At 41.7% G+C, this 16,292-nt stretch overlaps 1 protein-coding gene across 1 annotated transcript in view; it reads left to right on the top strand.

The window, feature by feature from the left end:
- The window catches only part of slco5a1.S (solute carrier organic anion transporter family member 5A1 S homeolog), a 53,618-nt gene extending 45,697 nt beyond the window's left edge, over window positions 1-7,921 (top strand). Inside the window, exons 9-10 of the mRNA XM_018223786.2 lie at window positions 2,528-2,592; window positions 7,198-7,921. Of these exons, the coding sequence (XP_018079275.1) occupies window positions 2,528-2,592; window positions 7,198-7,658 (526 nt within the window). The 3' untranslated portion in view covers window positions 7,659-7,921. The remainder of the gene's footprint in view (window positions 1-2,527; window positions 2,593-7,197) is intronic.
- The last annotated feature ends 8,371 nt before the right edge of the window (window positions 7,922-16,292 follow it).

Here is a 16,292-nt window from a genome sequence, read left to right as displayed (position 1 = left end):
CCTCCCCTGCCGTGCCTTCCTCCATCCCCTGTTCGTCCCTCCCCTGTCCGTCCCTCCCTAACCTGTCAGTTCCCCCGTCCCCTGCCCTGAACCACTTCCCCTTCTTGCACCTACGTTATGGTGCCCGTGGGTGCACATATTCGCGTATGCATGCACGCGGGGGCGAGGTTAGCCAACCGGGTTGCCTAGTGCACCTGGTCAGCTTGGCCCGGCCCTGGATAATATATAGCCCTAATTTAGATCAATCTATTTTCTTTTAAATTAACCTTGAATTATGAGGATGCGGCTTCTTGCGCGCATTTTCAGTTTTACTATAGGACCATCTATGTTCAAACAGCAGAGGAGCTGTTCTATGAAGGTGTATGGAGAATGCTCTGTAGGAGAGCAGCAGTTTGCTCATGTATCAGTATATGCAGAGAGGGAATGTTATGTGACTGCACTGGGCTATAATATACATTGCTGGTTCTTGGGCATTAATACATATTATTGGTGGCCGCTTTAGTCATTTTCAAGACAGTTGAGAATATTTATTCAGCCTCTCCAGATGATTAGCGCATTGTACTTTGCTTTCAGGCTGCTGCTGATGCAGAACATGCACTGGGAATTGAACTGACATTTACATTCTGTGCAGAGAGGAGAAAAAACATTGAGAATCATCTGTGTCCTGGGAAGAACCCTGAGATGTATCACATGAGACACCCAGTTCTTAACTGCAGCCTTAGGCCTGTTTTTTTTTAAAGTGAACTGAGTTGACTTTCCTGTTGGCAAGACCAGTGCCCAGAGTATTACTGATTATAGATTAAATATATACAGTAGATATATAGATATCTTCTAAATACAATTGCCTGTTTTATTGGCTGTTTTCCACGTTAAATTGTGATTTGGTTGATAAAGGAAACAGTAAAAGATTGTGTGCACTTTTAGTGTCCCAGTTGGTACATCTTGTACAAGTTTCATCTGAAATGTTTTCGCATCAGTGTGGGTAATGACCTGGGCCACTGATTGTCATTTTTGGACCAGGGACCCAGGAGCAAAAGTCTCTAGCAAAGTCATACCTTCCAACATTTTGGAAACAGAAAGAGGGAAAAATTTTGACCTTGCCCATTTTGTGGCCACACCCCCTAATTACTGGTTCATTTACAAAATGTGGCAGGTTATGAAAGTTTGAGCATATTTCTGTGGTTTTTATGTGTTATTACAGTTTTACTAATGAAGGTGAATTGCCCTTTAAGCTGTACTTTCCCCTAGAGACCTGCTTATCTTAAATAGTTACAATTGTTTCTTTGCTGATCTTAAATTGTTACAAAGTATCCAAGTGCACCTGCTGTGTATTGTGGGCTCTCTGCCAAAAGCCAATTAGGTTAGAAACTTTGGGGCAAATTCACTAAGCGCCGAACGCTAGCGCTAATTCGCTAGCGTTTGGCATTTTCGTTACTGCGCAAATTCACTAACGAACGCTGGCGTAGTTTCGCTAGTGTTACTTCGCACCCTTACGCCTGGCGAATTTTCACTAGCGACGTAACTACGCAAATTCACTAACGCGCGCAGTGTACTGAACGCTACCTTTTACGCTAGACTTCCTTCTCCACCTCAGACCTGGCGAAGCGCAATAGAGTAGATAGGGATTGCTTCAAAAAAAGTCAAAATTTTTTCTAAGTCCCAAAAAACGCTGGCGTGTTTTCTACATGATGGCTGATAGGCTGAAAAAGATCGAAAAAATTTTTGGGGCTCCCCTCCTTCCCCCCTACATTTCCTGACTCATGGCAACTTACCTAGACAGTGGGCACATGTGTAGGGCAAAATAAAATTTTTATTTGATGTTTTGAAGGTTTTCTAGGCATTTGTAGTGCTGATACGTGTTCCTCCATTGAAATTTGAATTTGGCGCCGTATGCAAATTAGCCTTCGCTAGCGTAACTTCGCTTTACTTAGCGAATCAACGCTAGCGCAACTTCGCAATCTTACGCTACCCCTGTGCGCAACTTCGGATTTTAGTGAATTTGCGGAGCGCTGGCGAAACTACGCCTGGCGAAGTGTGGCAAAGCGTGGCGAAGTTGCGCCTAGCGCAACTACAAATGTTAGTGAATTTGCCCCATTGTGTCTGTTTCTGGGTGTTCAGTGCAGGAGATCAAAGAGAAAGTCGGGACATTTCAGTAACAAACCCGGGACTGCGGGTTGAGCTGTTAAAATTGGGACTGTCCTGGGAAAAATGGGACAGTTGAGAGGTATGGCAAAGTTATTAGGTAGGAAAAAGTCCAAGACTCAGCACAGAGTGGGTTAACAAGGTCCAAGTCCAAAATCCTGACTATAGTTTAGAGGCAGCATGTGGGCAAGTCAGTGATAAGCAATGCTCACAAATAGCAGGAGGGGCTACATATGGAGCAAAAAGGGCTATGCAAAATTAAAGTAATAGGAAATATGAATTTTCATTCGTAATTTTGCCTATTTATTTCTAAAGTTTTTCACATTCACTGTGAAATCAAAAGAGAGAAATCATACGTCACAGTTCCATTTCTTTTCTCCTGTAGGTCAGTGGATGAAGCAGAGAGGCCATTCGCATTAGGAATGCAGTTTGTTCTGCTAAGGACTCTGGGTAAGGCTCAAGCCATTATTTTATCAGTGCAAACAGTCTCCTGCCCCTACACTGGCTGGCACATGCAGCTTGGCTTCTATGCACATACACTGAACACTGCCTTGGAAATATAAAGGTCTCTGGTTATGTTTATTTTCCCATGTCTGTGAATAGAATGGGCAGCTTTAGTTTCTAAGGCCTTCCTAGGAGCAGCATGGGGCGACGATTACCCTTATCAATATAGAATCTTTGCCACTCCAGCTGTCATTATCTTGTGTTTATTTTTTTAAAATCTTATTTATAGCAAAATCTGACACAAATCTCTCCATTCACTGGTACAGTCGGTGATAAATTTCCTTCAGGGAAAGGGCAATGTTTGTGCAAAATGTTGCTCCTTTGTGCTCAATCTCCAGGCACCTCTCCCTGGGCTTTACTGCACTTCGCACCTTGGAGTAGAGTAAATTTTTTTAAATAAGATGGCACCCGCAAGGCTTCCCTGTTCTTACGGCAAGTATTAAGTATGAGCTCCTTTGCAGCTTGTACCCCTTGCACATCTGACTGCGTTAGGGGGCAGAAAAGTGTGAAGGCTTGTGCCTGCTTTTTGCACCTTGTGCCCTGCCCTGCCATCAGTAAATGAGCCCTCCAATGTCTTAGAATAGCACAGTCATATAACGGCACAATTATAGAGCACCACAGGAATATTATATTGCACAATACACATTATTAAAGGAACAGTAACACCAAAAAATGTAAGTGTTTTAAAGTAATGAAAATATCATGTGCTGTTGTCCTGCACTGGTAAAACTGATGTGTTTGCTTCAGAAACACTACTATAGTTCATATAAACAAGCTGCTGTGTAGCAATGGGAGAAATAGAAAACGGCTATATGGCACAGGTTAACTAATGGATAACACATAACACCATTAGACAGACAGAGCTTATCTGCTATCTGCTGTGTAACTTGAGCTTTTTCTCCTTTAAATGGCTGCCCCCATTGCTACACAGCAGCTTATTTATATAAACAATAGTAGTGTTTCTTAAGCAAACACAGCAGTTTTACCAGTGCAGGGCAACACTGCATTATATTTTCATTACTTTAAAACACTTTTATGTTTTGACATTACTGTTCCTTTAAGTGCAAGGCACTATAAATAATGACCATGATGATACTTTTCAGTATATAAAACCTGTGCCTAGTGGAATAATCATTAGCTTTTTTTTCTATTCCATAACATACTAATGTTTTCCTAATATTAACATAACTGTGCGATTTTTTTTTTGATACATTGGAAACCAAATGACAGTGTGCAAAGAATCAAGTGAATATTTGCCTCCAGTATACCATGCTGTCCATTACTGATAAATATGACTTGCTGAATGCCTTTTCCTCCTGCAACATCTGCTGCAGCTTTATATATAAATAAATATATATATATATATATATATATATATATATATATATATATATATATATATATATAAAGTTCCAGCTGTGCTGCACTCCAGTCAAGCGTTCTCTTCATGCCTGGGTGCTGTCAAATATATTGTAGAAAGTAGTTCCCCAAGATTGACGCACTCCAGGACTTCATAATGCAGTTTAGAAAAAGAAAATTTATTGTCAACGTTTCGGTCCCGTTCTGGGCCTTTCTCAAGACAATATATATATATACTGAAGGACACTATTAGGCTGCTGCTCCTTTTAGATGCACAGGAGAACTTAAAATAGATAATTCCACAACAGAAAAATCTGAAATAGCATAGAAAAAGCCAATTTATAAGAATGAGCATGCAAGAACGTGGATTTAGGTACATTGTGTGTCCTGAGTGGAGGCTTTGTTATTTGGGGACGGCAAGGCAACCAATGACCCAGACTAATGGGCCCCTAGTTACACCACACATTACTCTGCAGTTGTGCAGTGCTTCACTAACTGATCTTTTTATGATTGCAGTTTACTCTATAGTGTTATACACTGTCAATCCACTAGATGGCAGCCTTATCCAGCCATTGGCTGTTCTGGAAATACATTTTTCCCTGTTTCTGTAAGAAACTGCTGCAGTGCCTGCCTGGGTGCTAGTAGAAATTTCCCTTAGATTTTTTGTGCACAAATGTTATGGAACTTTAAAAAAACAAAACAAATACTTAGCTGCGACTCGTTTCGCTGTGCGTCAAAAAAAAATACCTTGTGTTGAAAACCAATGTTGCGAGCATCAAAAAACGATGTATGTGCCAAAAACACGCAACAAAATAGAAGCGTGCTGCAAACCAGTTTCACGAATTTGAATTTCTAAATACAATTAATTACATTTTCTGAATCATTTCTGAAATAATCAAGTTTATCTTCGCTATTCCTCTCTCAGCATCTGTTTCTCTTCATTCTGTCTTCTTGCAGCAGTTGGGTGACAGATATTCATTAACAGATAAATCCAATATATCTTATAGGGGGGCTCCCTTTCCTAGCAGATGTATCAGAGCTCACTCAAATAACTGATTCCAGTACAAACAAAATAACTGCCCTTTCCACAAATCCTGCATGTAGAGAGACATTGGGGCAAATTTACTAAAGGGAGAAGTGACTAACGCTATTCACCAGCATAACGTCATTTCGGACTTCACTGATTTACTAACGGTCGCCGGCGTAACTTCGCTAGCGAAGGAGATAGACTCTAGCGGTACTTCGCTCTAACGCCAGGTGAATTTTCTCTCTGGCGAATGGACGTTACTCTGCAAATTCACTAAGATGCAGATTTTACTGAACGTTACCTCTTGCGCCAGACTTGCCTTCACCACCTCAGACCAGGCGAAGTGCAATAGAGTAGATAGGACTTCCTCAAAAAATAGTTGTAAAATTCTTCTAAGTCCCAAAAAACTCTGGCGTCTTTTCCTTTTTCAGGGTAATAGGCTGCAAAAGAGCGTAACTTTTTCTACATTTCCTAACATATGGCACATAAACTATATACAGTGGGTTCATGTGTAGGGCATTATAACACCTCTATTTTATTTTATTAAGGTTTCCTGTGCTTGTGTAGTGTAATGTATTTGCTGCAACATATACGTCCAGTCAACTTGCAAATTAAGCAATGCTAGCGCAACTTCACTTTGCTTGGCGCAGTAATGCTAGCTCAACTTTGCCAGCGTTCGACACCCTGTCAATTTTAGTGAATTAGCGTTGTCCTACGCCAGGTGAAGTGTTGCACTGTGAGCGAAGCCGTCGCTGGCGAATTTTCGGAGGTTAGTAAATTTGCCCCATGATGATTGGTGATTTCAATAGAGTGAGCTCTAATACATGTTCTAGGCAAAAGGAGCCCTCCTATAAGATATATTGAATCTAACTGTCAATGACTATCTGACACCCAACTCCTGCATGAAGAGAGAATGAAGAGAAACAGATATAAAGGTAAACTTGATTATTTCAGAAATTATGCAAAAAATGCAATTGATTGTATTTAGAAAGTTTCTCATTTCAGTAGGATGAAGCTTATAAAATTTCATTTTCACAATAGTTTCCCTATAAGGACTATAATTAATTGACACACCTTGTGCTACCACACCTTCCCCCACGTTCACTTGATGCTATTTATCACAGAGCAGTGTGTATAATTATAGGCTTGATAAAGGGCCCAGTAAGACCCGAAACGTTGTCTTTCTTTGGCAGCATTTGTTTCAGCTGATAAATTCACCATGATACAAAACTGATTCTCCCTAACAGTGTGCTGCAGTTCCTTGGACTTCACGTTTAACTTTTGACCAGTGGCAGGTTGGGTAGTAAACTGTTCAGCACCTGATCCTAAAGGATTATAAACAGATGTTGAGCACATCATTATTGTTGGAATACAGATATGTCAGATATGACTTTGGTTAAAGGGATACTGTCATGGGTAAAAAAGTTTTTTTCAAAATGCATCAGTTAATAGTGCTGCTCCAGCAGAATTCTGCACTGAAATCTATTTCTCAAAAGAGCAAACAGATTTTTTTATATTCAATTTTGAAATCTGACATGGGGCTAGACATATTGTCAATTTCCCAGGTGCCCCAAGTCATGTGAATTGTGCTCTGATAAACTTCAGTCACTCTTTACTGCTGTACTGCAAATTGGAGTGATATCACCCCCTCCCTTTTCCCCCCAGCAGCCAAACAAAAGAACAATGGGAAGGTAACCAGATAACAGCTCCCTAACACAAAATAACAACTGCCTGGTAGATCTAAGACCAACACTCAATAGTAAAAACCCATGTCTCACTGAGACACATTCAGTTTCATTGAGAAGGAAAAACAGCAGCCTGCCAGAAAGCATTTCTCTCCTAAAGTGCAGGCACAAGTCACATGACCAGGGGCAGCTGGGAAATTGACAATATGTCTAGCCCCATGTCAGATTTCAAAATTGAATATAAAAAAATCTGTTTGCTCTTTTGAGAAATGGATTTCAGTGCAGAATTCTGCTGGAGCAGCACTATTAACTGATTCATTTTGAAACATTTTTTTTTCCCATGACAGTATCCCTTTAAGGTTAGTGTATAATCAGGTTTATAGGAGTGCATCCAGCACACAGTAACAAGATAATAGTGAGAGAATGGAAAATACATGGGATTCCTGCCCTGCTTAAACATTCCTTGTGTTTGTGTTGCAGCTTACATTCCCACTCCCATTTATTTTGGCGCAGTTATTGACAGGACGTGCATGCTCTGGCAGCAGGATTGTGGCGTTCAGGGATCTTGCTGGGAATACAACGTGACATCGTTTCGCTTTGTTTATTTTGGATTGGCAGCTGGTCTGAAATTCTTAGGATTCATTTTTATATTTCTGGCCTGGTATTCCATAAAACACAAAGAGGATCAATTGCAGAGGAGCAGATGGAGAGCGTCGCCAATAAGCACAGTCAGTGAGATGGTCGGCAATGCGACCGCTGAGCAGAGTTATGCACGCGCAAGGTCCTGTCCAGCTTTTGGTGCTAGGGATGAACCCAATGAAAATATAAACCACCTCAACCGAGGAATCCAACACACAGCACAAACCTACACTGGAACTTTCCTAGAAGCAATAAATTCCTCCTTTGAAAACTCTCAAGAAGAAACCCCAGCTGAAACTTAGACCAGACAATCAGTTTCATGGACCTCTCGGTTCCTTGGAGGAGTTCAGTGTTGGCGCCTTGTGGAACACACGTGCCTTCTTTTTCAACTAAAAAGGAGAAATCACAACGCATTTTATGAGTAGCTACAGGGTGATTGAGGGCTGGTTACCTCAACAGTTCATTTATTCTCCTAAATAAGTGGAGTTTTTAGTTTTTAGTAGTATCTTCATCTGTTCTCCTACCCTATGTGATAGAGTTACAAAAATGTTCGAAGTTCAGCAAGCCCTCAGCTCATAGGTGTCTTCACTCGTATGAAACTTAGTCCTCAGCTGAAACTTAATAAGCTCTCAGCTGATTAGTGACTTCGACCCGGCTGAAACTTTAGCATTCACTCAGCTGATAGGTGTCTTCAACTTGGCTGAAACTTAGCAGGTCTTCAGCTGAAACTTAGTAAGCCCTCTCACTTAGCTGATTGGTGACTTTGACGGCTGAAACTTAGCATTCACTTAGCTGATAGGTGTCTTCGACTTGGCTGAAACTTAACAAGCCTTCAGCTGAAACTTAGTAAGCCCTCAGCTGATACGGGTGGGCAACTTGGCTGAAATTTAGCAGGCCTTCATCTGAAACTTAGTATGCCCCCAGCTGATTCGGCAACTTGGCTGAAATTTAGCAATCATTTAGCTGATTGGTGACTTTGATGGCTGAAACTTAGCAATCACACAGCTGATAGGTGTCTTCAACTTGGCTGCAACTTAGCTGATTGTTGACTTTTACTCGGTTGAAACTTAGCAATCACTCAGCTGATAGCTGTCTGCAAACAATGCATCTGAACTTGACTGTGAGGTATGCTTTAAAGCACAACGACATTAACCTAAACTATGCAACTACATTTGGAAAATTGCATTTCAAGCATGTTAAATACGTAGCATAGGGAGAGATCAAACCTACATCATATACAAAGGAATATAGAAGCTATAAATCAGGTTTACTTTTATATCAGACTTCTATAATGCATAACTTAATATATACCAAGCATGGAAAATGTTTGCTCTGTCATAATCGTAGGCATTAGCTAAAAGTGGCCTGATATATCTCAAGAATATCCTTGGCTGTATATCTTCTCTGGGATTCAGAACAGAATGTATGGCTTAGAGGAACTCCTGTTTCATAGGCTTTATTTAATGTATGAGTACATTTTATATTTATTTAGCAACACACTGAGCTGTGCATGTTTAGAGAGGGACTAGTGGTGAACTCCATTTCATCAATTTTACTTCTTGCAGCCCTAGAACAACTCTGAATTTTAGTAGAAGTGCCTTTGGAGCTCACCCGAGGGACATCAGTAAAGTGTAATGCATATGGCAGCAATAGTACATCTTCAAGGATCGCTACCTACCAGACCCTTAACTGGAACAGATTGCTGAGTTCACATTCTACAATATTTATCAATATACTTACATAATTGGGTGCTTGAACCTACAGTAGATCTTTGCCCAGAGTGCAGAAATGGCAGCCAAATAGGACACATGCAATTCTTTGGAGAGTATTGAAAATGCAAGAACGCATGCCACATGATTTGAATCAAGATTTAGGAACAACATTGTTTTTGTTAAACTGAATATAATACAAAAAGGTAAAGCAATAACATTTCTCATGGGGCGAATTCACTAAAGGGCGAATTTTCACCAGCAACTGCTTCGCCACACTTCGCCATTTGTTAACACTACGCTAATTCACTTAAATGCAAAGCTGTGTCTCAGCAGCCGAACGTTGGCGAATTTTCACTAGCGTTACTTGGCAGTGTGAGCATTTCATAGCGAATTTTCAGCAGTGTTCATTTTTGCCTAGCGAAACTTCGGTCGTGCTGTTACGCTTAGGTCAATTTGAATAGAGCGGGGACATTAAAGTCGTATGGACGTCTTTATTAGAGATGGTGGTGCAAATGCTTGAAGTGGTCACTTATTATTACAAATGTCCAAGGAACCTGAATAAAGACAAAAGAGATCCTCCAATGCCCTAGACTTGAGCCCACCCTAAAACAAATGTGCCATGCCCCTCAAATTGTTAAAAAGATGTTAACACAAAAATACTAATAGTTGGGACTTTTGAAGGCAATCCCGCTTTAAAAAGTAAAAGTCGCCGGCATTTTTTACAACTTTAATGCATTTCCTGCAGACAGGATATGATGTCACTGACATAAGATTGAGGAGGATGTAGCTTTGTTTTATCAGTTTGCCTGGTCTGAGGTGGCGCAGTAAACTCTGGTGAAAGAGGTAACGTTCAGTAAAATTCTCACTTTACTGAATTTGAGGAGTAACGACTATTCGCCAGAGTGTGAACAAATGCTAGTGATGATCTTGTTCGCTAGCAAATTGTCCTCTACGCCTGTTAGTGGCGATGTTCCTGTGGATGGGAATTCTGGCGATTTGTCGCTTGGGTCGGCCACTTCGCCCTTTAGTGAAACTGCCAATATGGGAGGTAACTGCCTTCTAATAGCAACAGCAGGGTCGGACTGGGCCAGTGGGAGACCGGTAAAAAACTTGGTGGTCCCCCACCGACCCAAGTCCACCTCTTCACCTGGAAACTGCAGCCTCCAGATGCCGATCACGGAGCTCCCCTTGTGCACACAGTTGAGTATGCTCAGTCGCATTCAATGTAAGGTATGTGGAGGTGGTTTTTTTAAAAAAATTCCCGATTGGGAGGGGGGTTGGTTGCACTCACAATTAGGATGGGGGGCCCCAGTTAACGGCCCGATGGGGCTCGGAGATCCCAGTCCGACACTGCCCAACAGTACAATTTTAGCTCTTTTTTATGTGCAGCCCTAAAGATCTTGATTAGAGATTTGATGACTGGCTGAAGCCTGCAGGTTGGGCGGGTCCAGGCAGAATTACATGCAACCTTTGTGTCCATGGATTGGTTCAGATGCCAGTTCTTCCTGCAACCTATGTCTGCTTCCATCAGCAGTGATGGGCTGGTGTATAAATACAGCACTCGCTAGATTAGGAGCCGGTGCAGGTGCCAAAAGGGCAGGTTAGGGTTGACCCTCATATCACTGATCTTGATGTAAGGTCCTACTGAATCATTTTTATGACTCCTGACAAGATCAGATAAAAGGGTTTTGAGAGTTTTAGGGTTCGTGTAGCATTCTTCTCTGTATCAAGTTTATATCAGAGTGTCAGCTTTGGGCAAGCATTAAAGGGAAAACTGTTGGTTCAGGGGCGTAACTACTGGGGGAGCAGGGGGTGCAAATGGGCCAGGGCCCGCACCCCCGCAGGGCCCCCCCGGAAGATCGTGCGCGCTGCAGCCGGCTGGAGTCGGCTGCAGCGGCACAGAAAAATAGCGCACACGAGGTTGGGGGCGGGCCCGTCTGCACGGCTCGCACCAGGGCCCGCCCCCACCCCCACCAAGTTACGTTATTGTGTTGGTTGACACCCTAGAGTGACAGTGGTTCCTATTTATTAGCCTGTGAAGGACATTAATAGACTCAATTATTTAAAGAGGTTGTTCACCTTTAAAGTCACTTTTAGTATGATGTAGAGTGTGATATTGTGAGACAATTTGCAATTGATGTTCATTGTGGCTTTTGAGTTATTTAGCTTTTTATTTAGCAGCTCTCCAGTTTGCAATTTCATCTATCTGGTTGCTAGGGTCCCAATAATCCTAGAAACCATGCACTGATTTACACGAGACACTGATATATGAATAGGAGAGGGCCTGAATAGAAAGATGAGTGATAAAAAGTAGTACTAACAATAAATGTGTAGCCTTTCAAAGCATTTGTTGTTTTAATGGGGTCAGTGACCCCCATTTGAAAGCTGGAGGGAGTCAGAAGAAAAAGTAAATAAGACAAATTGAAAAGTTGCTTAGAATTGGCCATTCTATAACATGCTAAAAGTTAACTTTAAAGTAAAAATCTCTAGAAAAATGGAATTATCAGTGTCAGAATGAAAATTACAATCAGATGTAGAATGTTACCCCCCCCCCCTTTTTTTTTTGTTTCATGACATTCTTATGAGTAGGGAAATTTTAATCATTTATTTTCTAAAATGTGTCCAAAAAAAACGAATTCTCAAAGCTTGGAGTTGAGAAAGAAATGTTATTGAAATGTTGGTAAAAGTAAAATACACTGAGAAGTAGGTTAAAAAAAAATGAAAAACAGATTGTGCTAATTTTACAAATTCCAATCAGGGATCTACTGTAGGTCCATAGTACAGTGTTGGGTTTGGAACTTGTATTCCACCTCTGTGGATGTCTACGTTCAGTTCAGGTTTTACTTATACTGAATAAAATTGGGGATCTCACCCCCATCCCGATCCCTAACTGCTTCAACTGCGCTGCAATTCATATGTAGGTAATAGCAGATTCTGGGTTACATACGGGATATTACCTGGTGTAAATATTCACTCAGGGATCAATATGGAGGCGACATTAGCAGATCCTCCTGTTTCCCCCAACTGTCCTGCCTGTTGGGAATTAGACCTTGTCCATTACTCTATTATATTAACAGATGAATCTGAGTGATCCCTGAAACATTAAGATGGAGGCTCATCTCTTTTTGTCTTAGTAATAACTATTCCCTTATTTATTGTAGTCGTCTCTATGAAAATCCAGCACGTACTGTATTAGTGACTGTGTATGTTCTGTATAGATATTAACATCACTTGGGAAGGGATTAAAGGCCTTGTGGGACCAAATGATGATGAGAGATTCGGGGAGATTTAGTCGCCGGCAATAAATCGGCTCTTCTTCGGGGCGACTAATTTCCCCCGAACTGCCTCCCACCGACTAGAATCGAAATCGCCGGCGGGATGGCACTCGGAGAGTTTCATTTTCTAAAGTTGCCCGAACTTTCCTCGCAAGGCGAGTTCGGAAAACGAATCGCTCCAAGTGTGATCCCGCCGGTGATTTACATTGTGGAGAAAAGCAGACGATCCATTTAGTGTCCCCTTGCCCTAAAGGGTTGAAGACGGCAGATTAGAAACCTGCACTAAAAGCAATGGAATCAGGAGAGGGTGTGTGGGAAAGTAAAGCTATAGATAGTTCCCCTTTAAAGTGGATATAGAAAGGTAATGTAGGTGGGTTGTCAGGAATCATGGCAGTTAAATCAATTACAAATTGAGAGGTGTAACATTGGCATCTGGAAAAGAGAGGATAATGCTCTCAGCAGGATGATAAACAGTTAATAGAAGCAGTGCCAAATCCTGTGCAACCACCACTATATGCCACGTATATTTTAATTCTTTCTTTAATTCCCTATTTGCTCCCCCCCCACCTTGTCCAATATTTAATGTAGAACTTACAACAGTTGTAATTCCGAAACTTGAACAAAGGGGCAGATTTACTAAAGGGAGAATCGGCAGACGTTGCGGCACTTCGCCAGACGTAAATTCATTAGCACTAGGCTAATTCACTAAAGTAAGAAGTGGTGTCCTGGGTGACGAATGCTGGCGAATTTTCACTTGCGTTACTTCGGCAGTGCGAGCGTTTCAAAGCGAAATGACGATAGCGATCACTTCTGCCTAGCGAAACTTTGTTAGTCCTCTTACGCTTAGGTCAATTTGAATAGGGCTGGTACATTAAAGTCGCATGGACATCTTTATTAGAAATGTTGGTGCAAATGCTTGAAGTGGCCACTTTTTATTTCAAATGTCCAAAGAACCTGAATAAAGACAAGAGATCATATAATTCCCTACACAGGAGCCCACCCTAAAATGAATGTTCCATGGCCCTCAAATGTCTGGTGAAAACGTTAACCCAAAAAAAGTTTAATAGTTAGGACTTTTGCAGGCAATCCTGCTTAAAGGAGAAGGAAACCCCCTGGGTGCAAAAACCCCTCCACCCCTCCTGCCCAGCCTCCCTCCTCCCCCCTGGCCTACCTGTCCCCCTGGGCAAATGCCCCTAACTTGTTACTCAGGTCCAGTCCACAGAGTTCACAGACGCCATCTTCTTCCTGCTTTGACCAGCGCATGCGCAGTAGGAGCATTTCGCCGGTACGGATCTACTGCGCATGCGCCAAAAAAGTCACGAAGTCAAATCGGAAAACTTTGTGACTTTTGGCGCATGCGCAGTAGATCTGTACCGGCGAAATGCTCCTACTGCGCATGCGCCAAAAACGCCGGTTAAAGCAGGAAGAAGACCGCTTGGGAGAAGATGGCGTCTGTGAACTCCGTGGACTGAACCTGCGCAGAAGGCTAAGTAACAAGTTAGGGGCATTTGCCCAGCGGGACAGGTAGGCCAGGGGGGAGGAGGGAGGGGAAGCAACGCAGGGGAGGGGGAGGGTTTTTGTGCCCAGGGGGTTTCCTTCTCCTTTAAAAAAAGAAAAGTCACCATCTTTTTTACAACAAAAAGGGCAAAGTACAGTAAAATTCGCACTTTACCGAATTTGCGGAGTAACGACCATTCGCCAGAGCGAAAAGTTGCCTGGTGACAGAGTGCGAGTGAACGCCAGCATTGGTCCCGTTCACCAGCGAATTGTCACCTACACCTCTTAGTAAATTGGTGATGTCCCTGCAGATGGGATTTCTGGCGAAATGTTGCTCGCGTTGGTCACTTCGCCCTTTAGTGAATCTGCCCCAAAGTCTCTCTCTCTACTCTTCCCAATAGTTTGACTTAGCAGTGCACTGAGTTCTAGAATGTTTTGTTAGTTCCTTAGAATCCATAGTATAAATCATGGTTACATGAGAATGCTGCGTGTGCACCTATTGGGAATCATAACGGTGACTTAGAAGTGAATATATATCATGGAAGGTATTTGCTTACACAATGGTATTACCCATGATCCAGTATTATGCCTATACAGTTGCACTTTTATTTTTCCAAATATATACATTAGAAGAGAACAAGAGCCAAAACAGGAATTATGGGTAGAAAATTCGAAAAGCCTATCCGTTCATGTTTTAATAGCGCCTCATATAGAGGGTTGATTTGTGCTGCTGGAGCGATGGGGAATTCTTGCAAAGGATTTATTTGGGCATTTCTATCATTTATTGTACCTCTAGCAAAGCAATGACAGATGAACTGCTACGATATGTATATAATACACAAAAACAATGAATATCTTGTAAATTATATCCTTATAAACGGTGAGTTCTGATGTCATCAGTTATAAACGGTGAGTTCTGATGTCATTTCGGTCACATGACTCACTGAAACTTGCGTATTATAATATATTATAAAGTATATATTATAAAGTACCCCCAGTTGCAAAATATGAGGATATTAGAAGTTACCTCGGAGTTCCATGACCTGTATAAAAACACTCGGCCTTCGGCCTCGTGTTTTTAAATGGTCATGAAACTCCTCGGTAATTTTTAATATCCTTATATTTTACAAGAGGGGGTACTTTATTCACTATATATTGCACAGTTTGCAAAATTTCATTAAAGTCTAAAGGGCAGAATTATGGGTCGAACTGAAAATTTTAAATTTTGATTTTTTCCTGACGGTCCAAACTCGATTCGAGTTTTAATTCGAATTTAGAGATTTATCATACCCTGCCCCTTTAAGAACTCAAATTCGACTATTAGCCACCTAAAATCTGCTGACTTCGTGTATAAGTCAATGGGAGAGGTCCAGGACATGTTAGTAGCCTTCCTGACATCCGCGTTTTTTTCCAGAGAATCGTCGAATTAGATTTAGTCTTATTCAAGTTGGTAAAATTTGTGCGAGTTTTAGATATACAATTTTTTTTTACTAAATAACCCCCCAATCGAATTTCGAGTAAATTTGAATTTAAAGGAGTTTAAAAAAAACTCACATGAATTCGAAATTCGACCTTTAATAAATGTGCCTCCCCGTGTGTTGTGTAAGTGAGGAGCTTTGAAAGAAACGATGGAGAATTCTGTGCATTTCCTACATACGTTACTTACTCCTTAATTGGACTTCTTTGCGTCTCAGTGTAAATTGCCTGTATTGTTGGATGCATGTGTAAATGCCATATACAGGGGCGGATCCACTAAGTGTCAGATTTCACACCCGGATCTGATGCTGAGAGCCACACTGACCATGAGCCCATGCACCAGAGGAGGTTGCCACTGGCCGAGGGCGGAGGCCGAGTATTAATATGTTTTACTTGTAGTGTAATAGAGAAGCGCAGAACTGATTGCTGAATATGTTTTGCCTAATATAGGTTTGTTTTTAACTGATATTTATTAATACGGTGACATTAAATTCATTTGAAGCAAGCCCGACTAGTTTGTTTTATTCTTTATGACAATGTTTGTTTACAAAACTTTTTTGTTATACTTGATAACGTGACAATAAAAGAGAAACTGTATTCAACTGGTCGGCTCATTTCAATCTGTGTGTCAGACTCACAAGACTGCGTTTAGGGGAGGGAGTCTGTGCTCACACCCAGAATCACAGGGAGCCCTTGGAAGTTTCAGAGCCACTAGTCCACCATGAGCTGTGGTTATTTAGGAGGACGTTGAGCACTTGGGGTTCCAGAACAGGTAAGTCCAATAGCTTTGGGTTAAAGCAGGGGTATCCAAACTACTATTTTTAATTGGCCCGCAGCCAGGGCTGGATTACCCGGTAAACTGGTTGGTTTTCTCCACTCCCACGAATCAGGGCCTGCCTAGCTGAAGGGCCGGCCCATCATGGAGAAAAAGATCACCTGTCCCCCAAATCTTCCGGGCCCCTGCCGTGACGTCCGG

Source organism: Xenopus laevis, chromosome 6S, assembly GCF_017654675.1.
Source record: "Xenopus laevis strain J_2021 chromosome 6S, Xenopus_laevis_v10.1, whole genome shotgun sequence".
Taxonomy (NCBI): domain Eukaryota; kingdom Metazoa; phylum Chordata; class Amphibia; order Anura; family Pipidae; genus Xenopus; species Xenopus laevis.
Note: the sequence above shows the minus strand (reverse complement) of the source record. Positions and strands in the feature narration are given on the sequence as shown.